This window comes from Eutrigla gurnardus, assembly GCF_963514095.1.
Source record: "Eutrigla gurnardus genome assembly, chromosome: 2".
NCBI lineage: Eukaryota > Metazoa > Chordata > Actinopteri > Perciformes > Triglidae > Eutrigla > Eutrigla gurnardus.
Window position 1 is genome coordinate 32,112,283 of NC_139916.1, and position 24,297 is coordinate 32,136,579.

The window sequence follows — 24,297 nt, forward strand, 5'->3', positions numbered from 1 at the left end:
AATTGGCCAGAAAAAGGTGGTCAAATGTTCTTAAATAACACAAAGGTTTGAAATATTTGAATATGCCTGTGCTTTGTGTCCATGACACTGCATCCTGCCTGCCTGCCTGCACAGCGCTGACTGGAGGCAGATATCCAGGAGATCCCCTGGAAGTTTCCTACGTACCAATCTAATGGATCGATTATCAATCTGGAAAGTATACAACAAGTTCATGTGGTTTTTGCAGATGAAGATGAGGCTTCTTTTCAGTGTGAGGAGGTCACGTGAGATTTACTGTCGGAACTACCGATAGTTTTCTCATCTGATCCAAGCTCTTCCAAAACAGCAGGCCTTTCCCGAGTTATCCTCACATTGACATAATGGACAGCAAAGCTGGACATAAGGCGTTTTTAAGATGCAGTGCACCAGACTGCCTGAAGGAAAGCTCTGCTGACCAAACCCAAACCTGTAAATAAATCATTGTCAATTAAACCAGCTCTAAAAGCCTACCTGCAAGACAGAAAAATATGAGTTTAAAAAATCATCTTGGCATAACTTCACCATCACATCATGCCGCTAAAATCAAGATAGAGGCTGTGAATAAAATCCTCAAAAATACACCATAAAGAAAGAAAGGAGGACAGATAAATAGATGTGCCTGCCCCAAATTTCTGGAAATCCTATTGAGGAAGGGAAAAAAAAGAAGCTTAACATGCGAGCACTGTGCAGTGGAGCCACATCAGATCTGATGTGAAAGAGAGCGCTTTGGGATTAAACCCACATCAGCAAAGGAATGGTAGACACACTGGTGAACTAGTGCAGACGAAGAGAAAAAGAGAGTTTCTCTTCAAATTCTATGGGAGTACCACAGGGTTGACACAGTACCTGAAATGAGGGAAAACCTCCATAAGCCTTGTGCACCCTTTAAGAATTAATTGCCAGTCAAGGTCGCAGAGTAATATGTGGCGGCGAGGAGGAAATGCTTCACTTCAGCAGTGTGACATGAGAGCAGCGGGACAGCCGGATAAACAGAGGAAGTAACACACGGGAGTGAAAGTCCACAGTCCCTCCATTCCTACTGGACATACTCCAAATATTATAAATATTACTCAAATTAATTCTAAGAGTATTGTCCAAGGTCTAATATACAACACCGTATTAGGGCCACTGTAGGAAAAAACCAGAGCCGAGAGTGGGCAACATTCTGAGAAAAAAGTGGCAAATTTGCTAGTTTAAAGTGGCAAATTTGCTAGTTTATTATGATGCTAACAACCTGCATTTATGCTAGCTAACTTCCCATGAATGTTGCTTTAAGCTTTCTAATTAATCCATCCAAACATGTGACAGCGCTTTGCTAAGGTCCTTAGGGTAATGGCTGTTGATGGTTATTGTTGGTTAATTTTATATGGGCCAAATTGTCATCTTATGTTTGTTGATCGGGTGGTTTGGCTAAGCTAGCAGTTGGTCATAGAGGAAGTAAACACGTAGCTTGTCCCGGATGTTTGCCGTTGCTATGACAACAAGTGAGAGCTACCACTAGCTTCCTCAATTGCTTTTTAAATACAGTGTATGATGAAATTGATCTTAGATGTCGGCTTAATTCACTCCAAAGCTGCGGGCATCTGAAGGTAATATTAAACTGGTGCCTAGATGTACGTGTGTGATAGGAGTAGGTTGTTGTTTCGGTGTCTCGTATGATATGACTGTATGTCTGATGTGGAAATAAATATGTTCTTGAGAGTGACTTGAAGGTCTAGTTTTCTATATAGGAACTTATGGACAAGTAAACATGTTTGATATGCATTCACTTTATCAATAGGTAGTAAATTGTATCGTTTAAAAAGGGGTGTAGATGGGGTATATCTAGCTACTTGAGTGAGATATCAACCTAATATTTTTTTTCTGTATGATATGTAGTTTTCTGAGATAGGTAGGATAAGCAGCCGCCCAGACAATATTACAGTAATTGACAAATGGAAACAAAAAACTGTAGTACAAGGTTAGATGAGCTGAGGAGTGAATTGAGTGACAAACCTTCCTCAATATGCGCAGCATCTTTGCAGATCTTTTGGAGGTCAATATAGTTAGACCACTTCAGACCACTATCGATTATGACCCCTAAGAATTTGGTTTGTTGAACAAGTTCAATTTCAGCGTTGTTAATATAGATTTTAGCTTGCTCTTCCAGATAGTATTTATTTATGTTACAAAAGTTCATGAAGTTGCAGTTTTTCACATTGAGAGTCAGCTTGTTCAGTTGAAACCATTTCTCTATCGAAGATAATTCATCATTAACATTTTTGATCAATGTGGTGAAGTCTTCGTGTGAAAATATGAGGTTAGTGTCATCTGCAAACAAAACTGGAAGGAGATTAGTGCATGATATGGCCATGTAGTTGATATAAATTAAGAATAATAAGGGACCCAGGATTTATCCCTGGGCAACACCATATCTCATGTCTCCCAAAGAGCCATGACTGAAAAAGAATGGGTCAGAGTTGACAACAAGGTTTTTAGTGCATCATAGTTTCTGGGGAGACTACGACTATTTAAATGAAAAATTGAAAAAACATTTTGATTAGGGTAAGGCCTATCTGTAAGAGAGTGAGACAACTAATTTGATTGGGCTTCAGTATAATCGTCACATGACGATTTTAGTGACTTCAAATTATACATGCCCTCATTGTCCATATTCCGCTCGGTGGGGACAGCCGTCCCTGGTATTATGGTATATTTAATACAATATAGAGAATGGTAGAGACTGTACCTGGGAAGCTGTTCAACAGGGTGTAATTCAATTCAATTGTCTGTCCGGAGGACGCTGGACAGGCCAGGCCCATCGCGAGTCCGTCTGCCATCAGAAATATTCCGCTTGTTGCAGACAGTCACGCGGGCACAGTCCATCACCGAGAGCCACGAGATGTACAGAAGGCCTAACATTATTATTGTCTGCCTATGAAGTGGCTTGGTTGGTCTTGTCATTTGCATACGTCCAGTACATCCAGTCACTACCATGACTTGTTGTTCCTCCAGTGTCGCTCCGTTGGTACAGATGAAAACTTTGCAGGTCCTTATCCAGGTTGCTTCAATCTTATTATCCTTTCTGAGAAGCCGTGCTGATTTGGAAATGTCACCGTTCTTCTTTGTGAGGTGTTCATTCACATACACGCATGTGCCAACAATTCAACTTTGTGCTTTCTCCTTACAAAGCAGACAATAATTACAGGTGGATACGTTGTTTTGATTTTCTGGGGGAGAGCGTGACAGGCCGAGATCTGATAGCTGTGAATGGAGATGTCTTTGCTATCAAGGAATTTGATAGCCTGCGATTCCAAGGTGTCCGTTTCGGTCGATGAAGGTTCATCAGCATTAACAGCTGTGGCCCTGGTGTAGGATCGGTGATGAGTTTTCAAGCCGGAAATAACATCGTCAATGTGAGAATATTGTTCGGCATCATCCAGTCTCCCTTGCAGCATTTTAATCTGGTCATCTTTTGCTTTGTTCAAGTCATCATTCGTTTTTCAGTTTAGTTTCTAAGATATCAACCTGAGCATGAGCGTCAGGATCTCTGTTTGTTGAGTTGTGATTTTGCCGATCTCCAGTTGGATTGCAGCTTGAGACTTTTGAATTTCTTCCATCTCAACAATCTCAAGAAGCTTTCTTGCTACTTTCTTGCTACTTTGGTGCCCCGGGGGCACGTTGGTAATTCTTAATATACTAAATTAAGTCAGAGCCAGCAAGCGAGCGAATGCCAGCACCTGCATGTCAGCTATCTTGCATTTGAAGGCCTTCCCTGCCTTCATGCACCTACATAAGATCTCTACTTCCTGCACTGCCACTGGAGGATGGCATTGAACACAAAGCATGACCTGCAGAGTCATCCGACACAGTCTCATGGCAGATTGTGAAATAGTGAGAAGATAGACATCTAGTGATTTGTGTACAGGGACTGACGGAAAACAGACACAAAAGATACTTCACATTGAAAGACATTTGTTTGAAATTTGTGCGCAGAGATTTTAAAAAAAGGAGATTGGTGCCAATGTACATGAACCAGTAGATTAAAATGTTGTGTTAACTATACATTTGCACCTGATACATAAGGTCTCACTTCAGTACCATAAATCATATACCACATAAGAAATTGTGTAAAATGGTCCACCGATGCAGATCATATCGGTCTTGTCAAACATTTTCAAAACGTGCCTAACACTGGTTGGAGTCCCAGCTCCTCTTATTTGACTTCATCTCAAGCTGTCACATCAGGCGTGGGCACGAGATTTCAAATGGATTCAATAAAACTGTCATCATGTTACCACACATGTTGAACGATGTTCATTTTCAGCAGGAAAAGCAAACCCTCAGGTTGGCTACTTACACACTGCATCTGTATTTGTCTTCAAAACAATCTGCTCTCCTTCAGCCGGCTGCCAATTCAATTTCCTTCCCTCTCATTACAGGAGCTTTGGACACATGTTGTAATCTTTAAAGTGCCATATCCTTAAGCTTCTTAAGGAGGAACACAACGTTATCAACAGCATATGCACAACATGTCATTATTTTTTCTTTCTGTCTACGGACTTGCTTCACTCCAGATATACTTCTTACAAAACACGGATGGTAGGACTGCACAGTCTCCACACAGGCCTGGATGCAGCTGTAAATCATGATCAACTTTTCAGATATTTCAAGAGTCATCAGAAACATGTTGTGTTAAGTGTGTGTTAGGGAATCTCTAAAGCAGTGTTTAATTGTTTTTGTGGTGAAAAGAAAATGGTTCAAGTCTTCAAAGTTTTTATTCAAAGGGTTTCATTTGCAGAATGTTCCTCAGGTCACAAACAAACACTGATCATCATTAATAAGATGTTTTTGTTCTGAACAACCTGAAAATGATCCATCTCAGTAAATCTCACACATTTATTTCAAACCCTCTCTGAATAAAACTCATTTGTGTCTTTTCCTCTCGGAAATACTCACAAAATCGTACTTTTCACCTGTCCTCACGGGTTGTTACACACAACCATCTGAGGAACTGTCATTGGAAACTGTTTGGAAAAGTGAAGGCACTTACTAAACAATACTGGCAGGTGATTGGATGAACAATCTGCCAATCAAACTCCATCCATCGTCTATCGCTTATCCTGTATTCAGGGTCACGGATCCGATCCCAGCTGTCATTGGGCGAAGGCAGGGTACATCTTGGACAGGTTGCCAGTCTATCACAGGGCTGACATGTAGAGACAGACAGGTAACCAGTCTATCACAGGGCTGACATGTAGAGACAGACAGGTAACCAGTCTATCACAGGGCTGACATGTAGAGACAGACAGGTATCCAGTCTATCACAGGGCTGACATGTAGAGACAGACAGGTAACCAGTCTATCACAGGGCTGACATGTAGAGACAGACAGGTAACCAGTCTATCACAGGGCTGACATGTAGAGACAGACAGGTAACCAGTCTATCACAGGGAGACATGTAGAGACAGACAGGTAACCAGTCTATCAATCTTGCGTTTGCCAGCCAAACACTATACCTCCTGAGCTAAACCCCCCCCCTATCACAGGGCTGACATGTAGAGACAGACAGGACTGTGGGAGGAAGCCGGAGAACCCGTAGAGAACCCACACTCACGCGGGGAAAACATGCAAACTCCACACAGAAGGAACCCGAGCCGGGAATCGAACCTGGGACCCTCTCGCTGCTACCCACTACACCACCGTGCAGCCTCCAATCAAACTCTTAGAGTAGAAACATTTCTTCCTTGAAGAGGTGATCTATTCAGGATCCACCATTGTTGTTTTAGATGCCCCTTCATGTCGCTCCACACACATAAACCACACACGGAGCTGCCACTACCTTCTCCTTCAGGGTTTGTGATGCCCAATCCACATCAAGCTCTTGCCAAACCACTTTACACGATGCTGATTAAGCCCAGCGCCACCAGGGGAAGCTCTCTGAAAGCTCACAGGATAAGTTTAAGCAGTGTTTTTTTTCTGTTCTGTTCTTCAGATCACTGCAATCAGCTGCATAATGACGGTCATGTCACAAATGGACCAATATCAAATATCAGCAGCAAACATTCAGAGTCTCTGGCTGTGAAACATTGAGATGAGACTTGCTTCTCTGATGCGTCGCAGGAGGTTTCAAGCTGAAAATACTCGCCGTGTGATTGCAGTCTCACTCGGCTCCAACTAATGTTAGACTCCTCCATCGCTGCTGCCTCCTCAACCGCCAGTGCTCGTGGGAGAAAAACAGGACCCACAGGCTGCGTCTGCACAATCCACTTCACCACGATAAATTTCCATCTGTTTCCTCTTTCAAGTGCTGTATGCTTGTATGTGGCACAGAGTGAATACCAGAGCGAGGACGTTTGTGTCCCGTGTGCTTAGATGTTTCCTGAATTTTGTGTTTGAAGCGAGACATGTCGACGCTTGTGTTTGCTTCTTGTGACTTACTAATTCAGATGCATAACTCTTGGAGAGGGCCTGTCCCATCATCCTGCATTCCCCATCCCACCCCCATCACATTTGCTATCAACACCCCCTCCCCCGTATCCCTCTCCCTGCTTCCTACTGCTTGCTCTGTCGCACGGATTCGACAGAGCTGAAAATACATCTCTGAACTCGGCGTCGGGGAGGCAGCGGGAGACAAGGCTTGTCAGTGTGAGGGTGAGGAGAAAGAGAAGGAAGGGGGGAGTCAAGAGGAAGAAGTGGGGGTAGGAAAGGGTTCTATCTGCTGCCGATAAAGACAGCCTGCTCCCCCTCCTCCCGTCGCCGTCCCTGTCAATTGGACCCGCCCCACTGCACGCATCACCACGAGCCCCAGACACCCTTTATTTCCCTTCCTGTCACCCTCCTTCCTTACTTGTTTCCTCTGGAACACTGGATCCAGTGCTTTCATTTCCTCCCTCAAATCTTATCAGAATTTCTCTCCCTTTGTTGCCAGTTTCTTTTTCTTCTTTTCTCTTCCTTCCGCACCTTCCCCTTTGCTTCACAAGTCAGTTCCTGATGACAAGCCCACCCTCCTCCTGGCACGCTCTCTCCTTCCTCTCCTCTTCCTCCTCACTTTTTTTCTACAAGTGTTGTGAGGCAAATTACTGACGTGTTAATGAAAACGACGGAAGTACATTTCATGAATTTTCTATCAGGGTTTTGAAGAATGACTGTACTACTCATACTCTTACAACTGGCAATAGCTGATATTCAGTCTTACACAAAGTTTCAAATTGCACAAGATAATGGAAACAGTTGTCTCCAAAGGCAGTAGGAGATCATGCTTTAGGATCTAATATACAGTTTTCTCTCCAGCTTTGCAGCTTTATCTGAAACGGGAGCTTAATCACTTAATGCTCTAAAAACGTTCTTATTTTAAATGTAATTCATCATTTAAACCTGCACTATTCATATATTTTTGGATGGATCACATGACCTTGGCTCAGCACCACACGGCGAATGTAACAACTAGCTGGTTACATTTGGTATATTTTTTTCAAGAAAAAATGGTAAGCCATGATTGCATATTAGACTATTAGAATTAGTCAGTTGACATGACTCCAAATCAGTTTGTGTCTTCTGCATGTGTCGGCCATGTCAGATGTTGTGTTTTCAGCGTCTTCTGTTGCCCTCAAGTAGACAAAACTACCAATGAGTGATACAACGATGATGCCCAAGCAGCAACCACACCTGATTCCCTCATGTATTGTGTGCAAATGGGATTGCTCAATGCATCTCAGCAAGGATAGTAAGGGAGAGAGGTGATGGTGCAGTTAGTTGGTTGGTTGCCGTGTTGGTCCATGCTGCAACACTTTGGTTCATGAGACTGTAGAAAATGGTCTAACTTTCTTTAAATCTGTCACGGATGTTGAAGATCACCAGATCATGAATGCTAAACCACTGAAGTGGCCACAAACAGTCAGTGCCAGCATTAACCCACATTGGCCGAAGGTATAAAATTGTTGGAATGATAAGCATATTGCAAAAAAAAAAACAGAGTGAACAAATGCTGTCCAACAACCTGTTAGTACCCTGTCCTTTAGTCATGAACAAAGCATCCTCTCGAGGTTTCTTACCAAACCATACTCATGTATATGAAGTGGGGGGCTCAACAGAGGGCCCACAACACCATATTATCACCATACTTAAGTGACAATGCGATATTATTGCCGTTTTTGATTGCCCTAACTCATAGCCTATTGTGATTTATTACATTGTTTCAACTGCAAATGATGCAATGACTATCTTATTATATAAAACAGATGTTTGTCAACATCTGTTTTATATAATAAGATAGTCTTCATTGAAGTTCATATCACTTCAGTCATTTTTATGTGTTTGTTAGTCAAGCAGACAGACTGACCAATCCTCAAACTTTGATTTAACCAACTTCCTGCCACACTAGAAAAACCACAGCACTATCTAGTGGACTGAAAACACAATTGTTACCAAAAGGTTTCATTTGTATTTGCCATGTTAACAGTATATATAATAAAAGATTGCTACATGGTGTTCATGTAACAATAAAATATTGCCACAGATGTATAAAGATATATTTTGTTCGTCAGACTACTAAATTGTTTTGAGTGAATAATATGAAAGGGAACTTTCCTTTATCATTTCATGAACAGCCTTATTCCCATCCTCTCCCCACACCTGAGTGTGATGACTTTGCTTTGAAGCACACATAATAGTTAATCAGTGATGTCACAGCGCTGATTGAATTGTGTTTGCCCTCCAACACCAAGAGAGGTATAATTATAGATGTTCAGTGCAATTATGTCCATCAATACAGGGACATTGAATGAGGCAGGCACAATGCAAATGAAATCAATAGCACAAACAAAAAGTCTGTGAAACAGTAGTACTTGGATCTGCTCCAGAGAGCCGGGTCTCTGTAGTCTGCTGTGAAATAAATAGTGTTGTGTAGATCATGTTGTATTGATCTGTCCTGACCTCTCTCATATAGAGAAAGAGACTGTCCTGGAACCGTTCGTGCTGAAGGACCTGCTGCCGTCTGCTCTGGGAAGTTACTATCGCTACACTGGCTCTCTGACCACGCCACCCTGCAGTAAGGTGGTGGAGTGGATCATCTTCAGCAGACCCATCTATGTCTCCTACAAGCAGGTGGGACATACTCAAACACATGGACATGGATGTTTCACTTGTTGTTTGCAATGGTTTCATTAAAATAAGACTACATGTATTACTTTGGAAGAAATGTACGGAACCTCAATGCAGACATATTAAGGTCTGCTCACACTTGATCATAACTGAATCATCTTGTTACCCAAAATATGAAACCATTACCATTGGCTTAAGATTTAAGTCCAGTATCCAGAGAAAAAAAAATCTAAGCATACTGTATTTGTAAGTAGTATCTAAACATCCTCTTTTAATTATAGTTAGCGAACATTTTTGTATGGTATTCAATGAAGCATTAAAATATACACAGTAATGATCAAATGTATTACCATGCTTATAGACAGGGCCAAAGATTTTAAGCAATTTTGAAGATTTCGGATCAGTTCAATTTGAATTATTCCTCTTATGTTGGTCATAATGAGTGCTATAAAGTCTGAATATTCTGAGAGAAAAACATCCGAGAATACTTGAGAAGAGTGGTCTACTGTAAGTATGGGTACACCTGCTCAGCATTTAAGTAAATGCAATGGACTCAAATGTGGAGAAATCACCAAAAAACGTACTGCAACTGAATTTGTTTGGGAAAATAGTGGCGTTTCCACCCTCTTCCTCAAACAGTAGTTGGTTGGACTGCAGCATTTGAACAATACCACACTTCTTGTGCATTAAATGATCCAGTTCATAACTGCTGTTTTGCTCTGATAATTGTTATTGCTGCAAAATCAAAAAAGGCAATCAGAACGGTGAGAACCGTACGCTCCAGTCTGTTCAAATAGATTCTATAGCTGGAACTATTTTGGTTTCCACCAGATATTGCTGCTTGTGTCCCTTTCAAACAAAGTAGGTGATCATTTAATTTAATCTTAATTCAAACCATGACTTTTTTTAAACTAAACACAAGCAAACAGTTTTGTGACAACTAACTATGTCGTTTTGCAGGTTTTTTTTTTTTTTTTTTTTTTTGTTAACCTGGTGTTTCAAATATAGACTGTATATAAGAAGTGACCCTAGTCATGGTGATGTCACCCATTGGTTTGTGGACTATGGTTTTGAGGTCACACTATCTTGGAATTTTTTCAACCATTGAAGGAAGTGACCATATTTAGACTGTGGAGGAGCGACGGGTGGATCTGATGAACACAAGCAGCAGATCGGCACCCCGAGCAGCAACCTTACTGTATCTGCATAATAATAAATAAGTATTGATCACCAGCTGCACCTGCCAAGTCTTTTAGTTGGAATTGTTCTAATCACAGTTTTTCTTGATTGCTTTGATGCAGCAGTCAACTCAAACTCCACATTTTCAAAACAGTTAACACACAGGCCGAAACAGTGGCACTCATGGTCGAAATGACACATTTTGTTTGCAAAAGGCTCTAACCGTGCCAAAACATTTAAAATATGCAACAAAAGCAAATTTTGCCTTCAAACAACACAACTTACAAACAAGTGTATGAGCTCTTCCAATCAACCATTACACAGTGGACAACAAAATACAAAATACAGCACTCAGTGCGAATCAGTGCACCACTGCTTGTCATTGTAGCCTATTACTGTACGTAGCTTTCATGCCAGTGCCGTCAAATTTGCCTTCTTGCAAAGAATTGGATCCAGAATCAGAAATGCTTTGATGTAAATTTTATTGGTTCTTTTTTTCAAACTGTGGCTGAAAACTGAAATACTGTAAATATTACACAAAATACATGTAAACCAAAATAAAATATATTATAATATAAGTAAATAAGTAATATAAATAAAATCTATTACAGTAAAGTATAAAAATCTATTTATACTCTATTTATACACTATTGATTCTCAGGGCCCTAGTTTCGTAGACCAGGCGCAGTCAGCTCTCAGCGCACCTGCGCCGCGCCGACGGGGTGTGTCCGCCTGGACTTTGCAAGTTTCGTGCACCGCGCAGGCTCGCGCAGGCACACCTCCCGTCTCGCCCACCGGCGCAAGTGGGAAAGAGGGAGGAGAAGAAGGCGTGAGTGGGAGACGAGGAGGAGACGAGGCGTGGACTGGGATTAATACAGCCGATTCAGATCTTCACCAATCAAATGAGCTCCTCTCCTCTCCTTTAATGCGTTAGGGGAGGTTCAGTGCAAGTTCTGTCACTTGACAACCCGATGACAGAAGCAGCGCCACCGCTCCCACCACGCGCATCACACGCTGTGCGCGCGTATCATAATAATAACAATGCCGATATTATAAAAAACAGGAGAGAGAGAGGGAGATGTTTTGGTCCGAGAGGCTGAGTTTCCGTTACGCGTGCCATCCGCCTTTGATCTGACGTCAGATGTGACGGGACAATCTATATAGATATAAATTCACGTGTTGATTCACTTCGTTGCATTAAATAGTGTTTGTTGTGATTATTTATTGCATTTAAATGTGCCTGGAACTGTGGAAACCTGCCTGTGAGGTCTCGGTGACGTATGCGCACTGCGCGCCGTCAGCCAAACTTCCGATCCGCCAGCTGTGATTCGCATTGAATGAATGGACTTTATTTACGCCTTGCGCCGAAAGTAGACCAGGTCGGAGCTGGCGAGCTTTCAGCGTAGTCTCGGCGAGGCTTTTTGCCACGAAACTTCCGCTACGCCAAGCTGAATCTGTGACGCCTCCCCCTGCTGCGCCGCCACACCCATCTTGGCGCAGGCGATCCACCAAACTGCCAAACTGACCGTGCGCAAGGCTGCGCGGGTCGAAACTTGCACTGCGCCGGCTGCGCCACCCTGCGCCGCCCTGCGCTGCGCCACGAAACTAGGGCCCTCAGTCTCTTCTGTGTTAACAATGGGGCTACATGGCCTCATCCACATCACATTCAATATCCTCTCGCAATGCACCGAGGGAAAAATCTCCCTGCATGCCTTATTCAACCTTGACATTCCTCTGCACCTATTTCTTGGGCAGCAGCAGTCATTGCATTCAGCAAGGGCATCTGCTCATAGGGACGGTGATCATAAACCATCCACCTCCAAGTACTGAAGAACTCCTCTATGGGATTCGAAAATGGGGATTATGCCGGAAGGAACTGCATCCTCATTCAAAGGTGTACTGCAAACCACTCATTGACAAGGCGAGAGTGGTGAAACGCCACATTGTCCCAGATAATGACGAAGAGTGGCATGCCAGACCTCAACAGCCCTCTCTCCTCAGGTGGGATCAGCCTGTCATGAAGTGCATTCAGGAATGTTATGAGGCGCTCAGTGTTGTATGGGCCAATAGTGGGGATATGGCATAGGACACCATCATTGGAGATGGCAGCATACATGGTTATGTTGGCGCCCCTCTGTCCTGGAACTGTGATAGTGGCCCTGTTCCCAATGAGGTTCCTTCCACGTCTCCTCACTTTACAGAGATTGAAGCCGGCTTCATCAACATAAATGAAGACATGATGTGCCCCCTCAGCTTCAAGCTCCATTATTCTCTAAGTAAAAAAAGGCAAAATGACAATGAAAAGTGACTCCAGTTGACTCTAACTGCATGATATGACAAGGCATTACAGTATATTGTAGTAATGTTTCATTACCTCCACATATTGGCATCTGGCCTCCTTCACAACATCAGAGTTCCTTTGAAATGGAACTGTATAGAGCTGCTTCATGGCCATATGGTTCCTTCTTAGGATGCGGTCAATGGTGGTCACGCTCACGTTGTTGATGTTCCTAAACATGCCCTGATCTGCGATCACTGCTGCCCTGATTTCACGCAGCCTTATGGCATTGTTTGCCACAACCATGTTCACAACGGCTGCCTCCTGCTCAGCACTAAAAATTCTCCCTCTACCACCAGAGAATGGTAGCCTTTGGATTCTATAAAGAATACATGTAATGGGAATGAGGAAACAATTACATAAAGTATATCACTGAAGATATTTCTGTATATACTGTACAGCAACATTACCCATTTTCCTGTCGAAAAATTCTGACAATGGATGCGACAGTGTTTCTGTTTACAGGTTGGACTCTTTGTCCAGCCTCTCTAAGTGAAAGGCCATGAATGATAACGTGATCAATAACAGTTGCCCGAATTGCATCTGAAATCTGAGCCCTTCCAACTATACCTCCACCTCGCACTTGGACTCCTGTTCCTCTGACCCCTCTACCTCTTACTCTCACTCTCATCTGCCTTCGACCTCTTCCATCCATATTGGCAAAGAACAACACAGATCCTACACCTTTTAAGGCCTGCAGACTGATTGCTAATTGAAGATTTGTGTGAAGGAGTGTCACACAGGTGCTTCAGTGATTTCATACTGATGTAGGTAGTTCCTAATAGTTAGGAACAGATGGTTTCTGTTTGGTTACCGTAGCTAAAACAATGGAGTTTGGACTGCTTGAATGACATCCGTGTTAACTGTTCTGCAATGAGAAAGTGTTAACACATTTGCAAGAGGTGTCTTGTGCTCTGCTGAGACAGTGATGATGAAAACCGAGTGGATCCCAGTTTCTTTAAGCAGGTCAGAGCAATCAAGAAAAACTGCCCGCCACGCACTGTAACAGCTTGTGTTTCTGTCAGGCTAGCCAGGCTAGTCATACTCTTTAAAATTAACGCATAAGGGGGACTGAATCAAACGACCGGTTCTTAAAACTAGGACCGACCACAATGACCAGACCGCCCGGTTCATGTCACTGGCTCGCAGATGGGTGAGACGGGACAGGCGTCTTACGGTGCAAGGGGAGACAGGTGGTGAAGTGGGTAACTCTGCCCAGCACCTGTCTGAAGGGAAAACAATCTACAGTTCTTTTAGGATAACTACAGTTTCACATGTATTATATTAACGCTCATACACTCTGCCCGATTTATTTTCCCCCACAAACATTCAGTGAAACCGGGGTCAGAGCTGATCAGAGACTACTCTGGGTCAGACTGTGGTGATTCTTCTTCTCTGTATGACGAAAGCACGCAAGGTCAACCATAGAGATTGCATTCAAGCTCTGATATTTTAAAAAGAAAAAAAATTATTTGAAGAGAGTCTGAGAGAGCGCTGGGGCGATTTTCAACCTGACTTAGAGTGGGGGTGAGTTACACAGGACAGGTGTCCTCCATTTATTGACGGGCCTGACTTCTGATTGGCCACACCAAGGGTAGAGGGAAAAACCACTCTAGGGGTGCAGTCGAAACGTCAAAAAAATTAGATCCTACCTCCTATTCCTTGACCTCTGGAGAAAACGTCACGGGGTGAAGGAAAGGCGATAGGAGAAACTCAAAAGGATTTAGGAAAAGTTGGCCGCGGTGCTCAGAGAACCCGACCGGGCTTTCACTAAGCTACGTCATTATAATGCTGCTGATGATTGACAGCTGATGATCGGCACCGGTGATTGACCTGCGTCTGCACTGGAGAAACTACAATAATGGACTACAAAAAGCACATCGTCCACTTCTCCCCATGTTGTTGGTTTTATAAACAGCTGGTTTACTGACCGGCTTCAGTTCCAGCAGCTCCTCCTTCCTGTTTTTTTTTTTTTTTTTAAACACTTTATTTGTAATTTTCTGTTAGCATATAAAACAATCATATTCTCTGTATTACAAATAACTATAACAAACAGTCCCGACAATAGACAGAGACATTTCAAACCCAAAATCAACGTGACAAACTAGTCATAGACAATAGACAGGCAAAGACAAGAAAAAAAAAAAAAAAAAAAAAAAAAACAGACAAACAAAAAAAACAACAAGTGCACTTAATACTTCTTATTACAGAATTTGTTCAAGGGCAGATGTAATGATTCAGAGTTCCAGTTCCAGACCAGGTAAATTGTTCACATAAGTTATTAGAGAGTCCCAGGTTTTGTGGAATCTGTTGATGGAGCCGTTGAGGGTACATCTGATCTTTTCCAGTTTAAGGTTCTGCATAACGTCCCGAATCCAGTGGTGATGAGATGGAGGAGTAGCAGCCTTCCATTTGAATAAAATCAAGCGTCTAGCTAATAAGGAGGAAAAGGCAATGACCCTCTGTAAATGAGCAGGGGGAACAGATCCCGTTGGGTCAGAAAACAAACCAAAAACAGCAACCAACGGAGAAGGTGAGATGTGATAAGCATAAGCATTAGAAATTACTTCAAAAAAGGATGACCAGAACGGGACAAGTTTTGGACAAGACCAGAACATATGATAAGAAGTAGCTGGGGTCTGTTTACATCTGTCACATAGTGGGTCTATATTCGGAAATATTCTTGCTAATTTAGCTTTTGAGAAGTGTAACCTATGCAAAACTTTAAACTGTATTAAAGCATGTCTAGAGCAGATGGAAGAAGAGTGGACCCTAGTAAGAGCCATATCCCATTCCTCATTGGACATCTGAGCCCCCAAGTCATTTTCCCATTGTTCTCGTATATGTGAAATAGAGTGGTTGCAGCAATCCATAATATGGGAATAAATAAATGATATTCTGCTTTTGTTCAGCATATTAACCCTTAATAGGGAATCCAAACAGGAAGAAGGGGGAAGAGTAGGAAAATTAGCAAACTTTTTACGAGTAAAATCTCTAATCTGCAAGTATCGCCAAAAATGATTATTGGTCAGACCAAATTTACTGGATAGCTGTTCAAAGCTAGCAAAAGTGTTGTTAACATACAAGTCCTCAATACTATGAATACCCTTATTATACCAAATTTTGAAGCCATTGTCCAATAAAGATGGCTGAAAAAGGTGATTATGTATTATTGGAGAGTGAATAGAAATACTCTGAATACCCAGACATCTTTTGAACTGGTTCACGATACGTAAGGATTGAGTTACAATTATATTATCTTTAATATTGTTAACTAGTGGTGGTAAGGGAGCACAAAGTAAGGCAGGGAGTGAATGTGGGCTGCTTGTGGTCTTTTCAATCTGGAGCCATGCGGGGATCTTATCATTCCAATCTTTTAACCACAGAGAAATGGCATTAAGATTTGCAGCCCAATAATACGTACGCAGATTTGGAAGTGAAAGCCCACCTACACCTTTTGGTCTTTCCATAAATTCTTTTCTTATGCGAGCTGGTTTATTATTCCATATAAAGGAAGAAATAATTTGATTAAATGCCTTGAAAAAAGATTGTGGTATGAAAACAGGCAACGCCTGAAACAAATATAAAAATGTTGGCACAATAGTCATCTTTACAGAATTTGTTCTCCCTATGAGAGAAAGAGGCAAAATAGACCATCTTTTAATATCTTGTTTACACTGTTCCAGTAGAGGAGTGAAGTTACTTTTAAATAGACTGTAATAGGATTTGGTGACCTTTACACCTAGATATGTGAAGGACTCGGCGGACAACTTAAATGGCAGGTTGGGATATTCTCCAGCATTATCACTAATGGGGAAGTATTCGCTTTTATTAAAATTTAGTTTATATCCAGATATATTTCCAAATTCCTGCAAGATTCTAAGGATTTCAGGGGTAGATGTACTAGGGTTGGTAACATATAGTAATAAATCGTCTGCATAAAGCGAGACAGTGTGAGTTAGGTCACCACGTGAAATACCTTGTATAATATCATTGCATCTGAGAGCTATAGCGAGTGGTTCTATAGCTAGAACGAAAAGCAACGGACTCACTGGATCCCCTTGTTTCGTCCCACTGTGAAGAGGAAAGTACTCTGATGAGATACCATTGGTATAAACTGAGGCAGTAGGATCAGTGTAAATGAGCTTGATAAGTTGAATGAAACTAGGGCCAAAACCAAATCTGCTAAGTGTATAAAAAAGATAATTCCACTCGACCCGATCAAACGCCTTTTCGGCATCAAGCGATATTACTGCTTCTGGAGATGGAGAGTTAGATTCAGTGTAAATGATATTAAACAATCGTCTCAGGTTAAAATATGATTGTCTGCCCTGGACAAATCCAGTCTGGTCCTCCGAGATGATATGAGGAAGAATTGTCTCAAGCCGGAGTGCAATGACCTTTGAGAACACTTTACCATCACAGTTTGTCAAGTTAATCGGTCTGTAAGAAGAGCAGTCACGAGGGTCCTTATTCTTCTTTAATAACAGTGTAATAGATGCCTGGCGAAGAGTAGGCGGAAGAATATTATTCTCCAGTGCTTCTGCGTAAACTGAGAGAAGAAGAGGGGCAAGTTTATCTTTAAATTTTTTATAAAAATCAGTTGGAAACCCATCCGGGCCAGGGGCTTTTCCATTCTGAAGGGACATTATAGCATTATTAATTTCCACCAGTGTCAGATTTTCTTCCAATCTCTCTTTAGAGTCAGAGTCAATTGTAGGAATATTCAGATTAGAAAAAAAAAAGTCAAATTGGCTGTGATCCGATGTTGAGTCTGAAGAATATAATCTAGAGTAGAACTCTTTAAAGCAGTTGTTAATAGCCTGATGATCTCCTGTTGAGGAACCATCAGGTAGCATAATTTGCGAAATATTACGGGATGCTGCTTTTTTACGAAGTTGACTGGCTAATAATTTGGATGGTTTATCCGGGGAGCATACGTCAGTCCGACGGCCCAAAAGTCCGACCGCCCATCTCTCCGACTACCCATTAATCCGACTTTTCTAGGCCCATTGGTCCGACTGCCCATTGCTCCGACCAAAATAATCTCTGTATTCCGACCAGGGTTTAATCCGACCATCCAGAATTCCGACTTTGGACCGAACCGGCTCTGGGTCAGTTTGGAAAGGCTCGAGGCGAAGGAGATTCACAGTCATGGTTTAAATGTGAAGCTCCCCACTGCGTAAAAACGCAGCGCAGCCAGGAGCTGCACCTCAGGGCTGAGGGCAAAGTTGCAGCGGGTTGCTCTCTGGATGTGTGGAGACAACAGAGTGATCAGCCGTTGGATCTCCGCACGGGGCAGCCGGTAGGCTACTTTGCCTCACCAGCCCGGTCTGACAGCACGTCCAGTGGGGAGAAGTGCTGATGCACGTATGCATTTATGGAAACCGTCTGGCTTCGCGCACGGCGACGCTGTTGGTTCGCCGCGAGAATGTGCTGTATTGCAGCCATGGACTTTGGCTAGATGGCGGATAAAAACAATGATCGATATACATAAACACAACGGAGAAATGCGCCGCGGAAACAAGGAGACATCTAGTCACATCTTTACAACTTTACGCATTCGTTTTGTTGTCAGAAATAAATCGCTCACATGGGCAAGCAGGGTACCGTTGTTTAGCCCCGTTTCTCTAGTTTAAGAGGAAATAACCCGCATCTTTCTAGCGTAAAGCATTACGGAGTTGTGACGCTCTAAAGAAAACATGATTATTTGTAGCGTATACGCTACAATGGGTCTCAGAGGTTGTTATATAATTTCCTTAAAACCACAGCATCATAAATCACTGACAAATCAGATGTTAACATATAAAACTCAGTAACAGTCTCCCGCTCTCTCTCCCTCTGAGCAAAACTTCACTTCCCAGCCTGACACTCCTTTATGTAATTTTACACGTTTGTTTTTACCAGTTTCCATTGTATCACGATTTATAAGCAAATGTTTATTGCAGCAAAAGGAAATGCACAATAGTAAAACACACTAATGCATACCGTAAAATACCAAATAATAGCCGGGGCGTTTATTTGTTTCAATCACTTAACAGACCAGGCGTTTATTTGGACCAGGCGTTTAATTCCTTCCTCTCAAAAATCCGGGATGAAAATGTCACAAACTTCTCCAGCTTCTCGGTGAATTCTCTGGCATCCTTCTGGTCAATAGTTGTTCGTCTTCTGCAAGTGAAGTTGTTGCGGCGGAGGAAACGATTTATCCAACCAGCACTCGCGGCAAACTCCTCATCTCTGCTGTCACTCACGGTGGCGAACATTTGTTTCATCATGATAACCCATCCCCGCATGTTTATCTCCAGCTCCTCGCTAGCCTTCTTCACCTCCACCAGGCAGCCTGGCCCTGTTGTGCGACGCATCGTCATAGAGGCCGATCAGCACCATGGACAGCTCCGCTAACAACCCGGACCTCAGCGCATCATTTGCGCACAACGTGCACCAGTGTTACTGTAATAACAGAGGGGTGGGCAATATATTATTTAAAATTAGTCAAACCATCAGCCATAGGTACTGAAGAAACATAAATATGGACTCAAGGCATTTTGTTTCATTAAGTACCCAAATGACTGCATCAATAAATGAGGAAATGATATTCACAGACCCTATTTTAAACAAAAACATGATCATACTAGTAATGGATATTACAATTAACCACAAGAACAAACAATTCTCAATGTTGTAATGCGCAAAAAAAAAAAAAAACGTTTCATTGAATTACAGGTTTAAGTTTTCCACACACATCTGCATATATGAGTTTATAGTACTACACATAAAAAAACAAAGTAAAGAAAAAGCCAAAGTCCATGGCTGCAATACAGCACATTCTCGCGGCGAACCAACAGCGTCGCCGTGCGCGAAGCCAGACGGTTTCCATAAATGCATACGTGCATCAGCACTTCTCCCCACTGGACGTGCTGTCAGACCGGGCTGGTGAGGCAAAGTAGCCTACCGGCTGGCCCGTGCGGAGATCCAACGGCTGATCACTCTGTTATCTCCACACATCCAGAGAGCAACCCGCTGCAATTTTGCCCTCAGCCCGGAGGTGCAGCTCCTGGCTGCGCTGCGTTTTTACGCAGTGGGGAGCTTCCTGGAGGTGGTGGGGGACGGCACCGGCCTCAGCAAGGCATCGGTGTCACGGAGTGTGGCAGCTGTGACACCGATTCTCCTGCGTCGTGCCCGGACCCACATAAAGATGCCCACCACACGAGACGAGGTCCGCCAGGTCCACCAAGCGTTCCACGCAGTGGCTGGGATCCCCCGGGTGATCGGTGTGAATGAGACTCCTCCGAATCCAATCAACGACTATTCGGGGTCACCTCTAGTGTTAACAAAAGTCAAAACTAACGGAACAGCCTACCCAGCACCCCTCAAAACAAACTCCAGTATATGGTTATTGTCCCCAGCACTTTTCAAAATAAACTGACGCCCTACTTCTGCAGCCGCCTTGTCTGTGGATTTCACTGAACAAAATGTCATGCAGAGATTATAATATTATTTTTTTTAACTTTAGTTTCTTTTGGATTTTTGTGCGTATTATGGAGCCGTTTTGGTCCGTGTTTGTAAGTCTTTTTTTTCCTGGATAAAAGTTTCTAAAGTTGCAACAGTGTGTGATTGAAATCCACCACGGTCTGCTTCCAGTTCAAGGCATCTCCTCCTTCGGATGCCGAGACTTTGTGTTTATTAATTAAGCTTTCACTGACTGTATCACATCTGTGCACATGTCTTAAAAAATAAAAGGAACAGGAGCAGGACCCACGCACTTTTGACTACACTGTGGCGCCGTCAAAATACAAGTTGATATCTCAGTCTATCCTGCTTCTGGGCCGGATTAGTCGGTCTAATACACTGTCGTAATTACTGGGAGTCGTAACACCGGGCATACTTAGGTCGGGGAAATGGGAGGTCGGACTAATGGACAAAAAAATATAGAAATGTATGGTCGGAGAAATGGGAAGTCGAAATTTTGGGTAGTCGGATAATAGAGAGTCGGACTAATGGACGTAAAAATTAAGAAATGTATGGTCGGAGAAATGGGAAGTCGGACAAATGGGAAGTCGGACAAATGGGAAGTCGGACAGACGCCATGCGCCCTGTTTATCCCCCTCTTCATAAAATCTGCTACGGGATTTAAGTTTGAGCCTCTCTGCTTGAGTGGTAGTTAAGAGATCAATTTCAGTTTGTATGCCTACTCTCCTCTTAATCAAATCGGGGGTCGGAGAACCAGCTATGAGTCCGTCCAGAGCCTTAATTTCTGAAGATAACTCCTCAATTTTCTTATATTTCATTTTCCTAATATAAGCAGAACGAGAAATAATCTGCCCTCTGAGATATGCTTTGAGTGTCTCCCAGAGAGTTGAGGCTGAAATGTTATCAGTTCTGTTTACCTGCAGAAAGAAATCTATCTGTTCTGCAATGAACTTTACGAAATCTGAATCTGCCAGCAGGAGTGTATCAAGTTGCCATGTCCGTTTTGTCCTCTGAATTGGAAGAGTTAGTTTAATACTCACTGGGGCATGGTCAGAAATAATAATTGGGTCATATTTACAATCTGTAATAACATTCAATAAGTAGGGGTCAACCAAAAAAAAATCTATCCTGGAAAATGATTTATGTACATTAGAGTAATACGAATACTCCCGTTTAGTGGGATGCTTAAATCTCCATGGATCTATTAATTTATGTATATCTGTGAACGATTTAATTGTTTGCACCGATTTAGATGGTCTTGGTACAGATTGAGAAGAGCGATCCCAAGTGGAATCCATCACCAGGTTGTAATCCCCAGACATAATTAAATGATGACTATCCAGATTAGGGATGGAGTTTAGCATCTTTTTAAAAAAATGATCATCATCAAAGTTCGGGCCGTAGATATTAACCAATACTAGGCGAAGTTGAAACAGCTCTCCTACAACCATCACATATCTGCCATTTGGGTCCAAGATAGTGTTTGATACAATGAAGGGAATCTTTTTGTGAATGAGTATAGCTACTCCTCTACCTTTACAGTTAAATTGTGAATGAAACATTTGCCCTACCCATTCTTTATGAATTTTTGACTGGTCTTGATTTGGAAGGTGGGTTTCCTGGAGAAAGGCAATACCAACCCCAAGGTGTTGCAAATGAGAGAGGACCCTTTTTCTTTTGACTGCCTGATTTAGACCCTTAACATTCCAGCTTATAATTTTCATGTCATCTTTACCTGGGACAAAATGTGAATTACTCTGTGCCATTAGAACTACTCGATTCAAAAATAGCAGTGTCTACCCCTTTTAGATGATAAAAACCCAAGTAAGTGCACAAACTGTATACAAAACAAATAAGACATCATAACTACTACATATAACACATAAACAAGCCTTAAGAAGGCTACCCCCCTCAAACAACGTCAAACTGTTGCAAACCTGCATTTGCATGCTACCCGCAATAATGAGTATACATTTCTCAACCATTAATGAACCTCTTAAACAATATATTAAATGACCTGCGATATCCTTTCACCCTGTTGAAACCATGGTATCTATAGGCCTTTGAAAAACAGTGTAACGAGATCGGTGGTAATCATAAAAAAAAAAAAAGAATAATAATAATAATTAGGAGGGCGTACATCTGTAGCAATACATGTGATGTGTAACGTTACACACATTCATACAAAATGTCCAGCTGCTACATCAACAGTACTAATAAAATAATATTATAAAAATAAAAAATACTGTCAGTTAACACTGACAGAATAACCATATATAGTGATATCACCGTCTCTTTTAATTAGTTATTTGTATTTTGACCCAATCATCAATATTACCTCAATCACCATCTTCTGTAACTTGTGAAACGGAGCTTCCGTCATCAGCAGCCACGTTTTTATTGACATAGGTCAGCGCCGTCGCGGAGTCAGTGAACTTCATGCGTTTCCCGTTGTGTGTGAACTGCAGAGTGGCTGGGTAGTAGAGGGCGAACTGGATCTTTGCGGCGTGGAGCTTCTTTTTGGACTCGGAGAAGGCTGCGCGTCGTTTGTTGATATCCGGGCTGTAATCAGGAAAGATGTGAAATCTTGATCCGTTGTAGGAGAGCGGGCCCTTCTGTCTGGCGAGGCGTAGGATCAGCTCTTTAGTTTGAAAGTGATGGAGCTTGACAATAAACGGCCGTGGTCTATTGTCGCCATCTACTGGTTTGGGGGCCAAACTTCTGTGGGCTCTGTCCACCGACGGTGGCTTCTCAAAGTTGTCTTCCCCAAACACGTCAATAAGTGGTTTGGTAATGAATTCCGATGGTCGTGGGCCCTCCGCATTTTCTGGTATCCCCACAATGCGAATGTTCTGCCGTCTGGTGTAGTTTTCCAAGTACGCCACCTTCTCCTTCAAAGCATCGTTTTCTTTAGCCATTGAAGTTTGAGATGTTTCCACGCTGCTCAGTCTCTTGTCGAACTCGTTCATACCTTCCTCTACATCAGTAATTCTTTGACCATAAACACTCAGAATCGAATGTAGAGAGGCAATTGACGCCCGGTTTTCCTCCCGAAATGAGTTGATAGAGGCTTGCACAGCAGTAACTGCGTTAGCTAGCGCTTCCATATTGTTAGCATTAGCATCTGTTTCTTTGCTAGCGCTAACCGGGGAGACCGGGATGTTTCTCCAACTCTGTTGTTGTTGTTTGGCCGGTTTGGGAGGCATTTGTCCACTCGCGAGGCAATAAAGTCACTTAATCTGTGTTTCCAACGAAGTTTGAACGGTTACGAGGTCCAAAATGTATAAATTTAGCAAATTTCTGCGGGAGCTGTGGAAGACACGTCTACTCACTTCGCATGCTCAAGCGCGCCCCCTCCTTCCTGTTTGACCGTTTACTGTATTTGCATTTAATTTGTGGTTTTAGTTTAGTTTTTGTCAAATTTCACACATGATTGAAATAAATAAAAGTATCATTACATTATTATCACTGTCCACACATATTTATCAACACAATTCCAATTACTATATGTCTGCATGAAAGTAATTGTTAAAAATGTAAATGCGCATATCGTTTGTTTTCATGAACGGCCGAGGTGTGCGGCACTAAATGTTGCTCTCGCAAAGAATTATGAGTCGGCGTGATCTCCTCAACATCAGGTGAATGACATTGTTGCAGATGCGGTCTTCACAGTCTTCACATTTTTTAGAACAGCAGTTTACTTTTCAGAGACATTACCTTCGGACTTTCAGACCATCCAGCTCAAGGAACACCTTTTGAAACACTTCAAAAGTGTTTTTCAGTTCCTTCGGGTAGCTGAGATTGAGTGAGTAGATCAGCCCCATTAGCTAAGCACAGGCTCTGGGTACATATACGTCTTCCGGGACTTCTGTTCCCTCAATCACAATCTGTGCGCTGGCTTGATCAGATGTGGCACCTCTGGTTACAATGATCTTCAACACTTCAGTGGTGAGATCTCCGTCAACCTAGCATAAATAGGTCAGAATCAATGTCAGTATTAAACACATGAGTAACAATTAACACAAAGTTTTTCTGTGTCAGATTTACCTACCAACTGCTCTTTACAGTTTTTCTCAATTGCTAAAACACTAAACCCTATTGTCTGAACCAAATGCTCCGTTGCCTGAACCCACTGATTGAATCAGTCACTCTTTTGGTAAAACCATAAGCACTTTTCACCTGTTTAGACACAACTTGCCAACACATTTTCT

The 24,297-nt window shown here is 42.4% G+C and overlaps 1 protein-coding gene across 2 annotated transcripts in view; it reads left to right on the forward strand.

Moving 5' to 3' along the window:
• The window catches only part of LOC311023448 (receptor-type tyrosine-protein phosphatase gamma-like), a 605,663-nt gene that overhangs the window by 397,569 nt on the left and 183,797 nt on the right, over positions 1 to 24,297 (forward strand). For both annotated transcript variants that reach the window (XM_084025284.1, XM_084025285.1), the window contains exon 7: positions 8,945 to 9,102. In XM_084025284.1, coding sequence (XP_083881410.1) covers positions 8,945 to 9,102 — 158 coding nt within the window. The remainder of the gene's footprint in view (positions 1 to 8,944; positions 9,103 to 24,297) is intronic.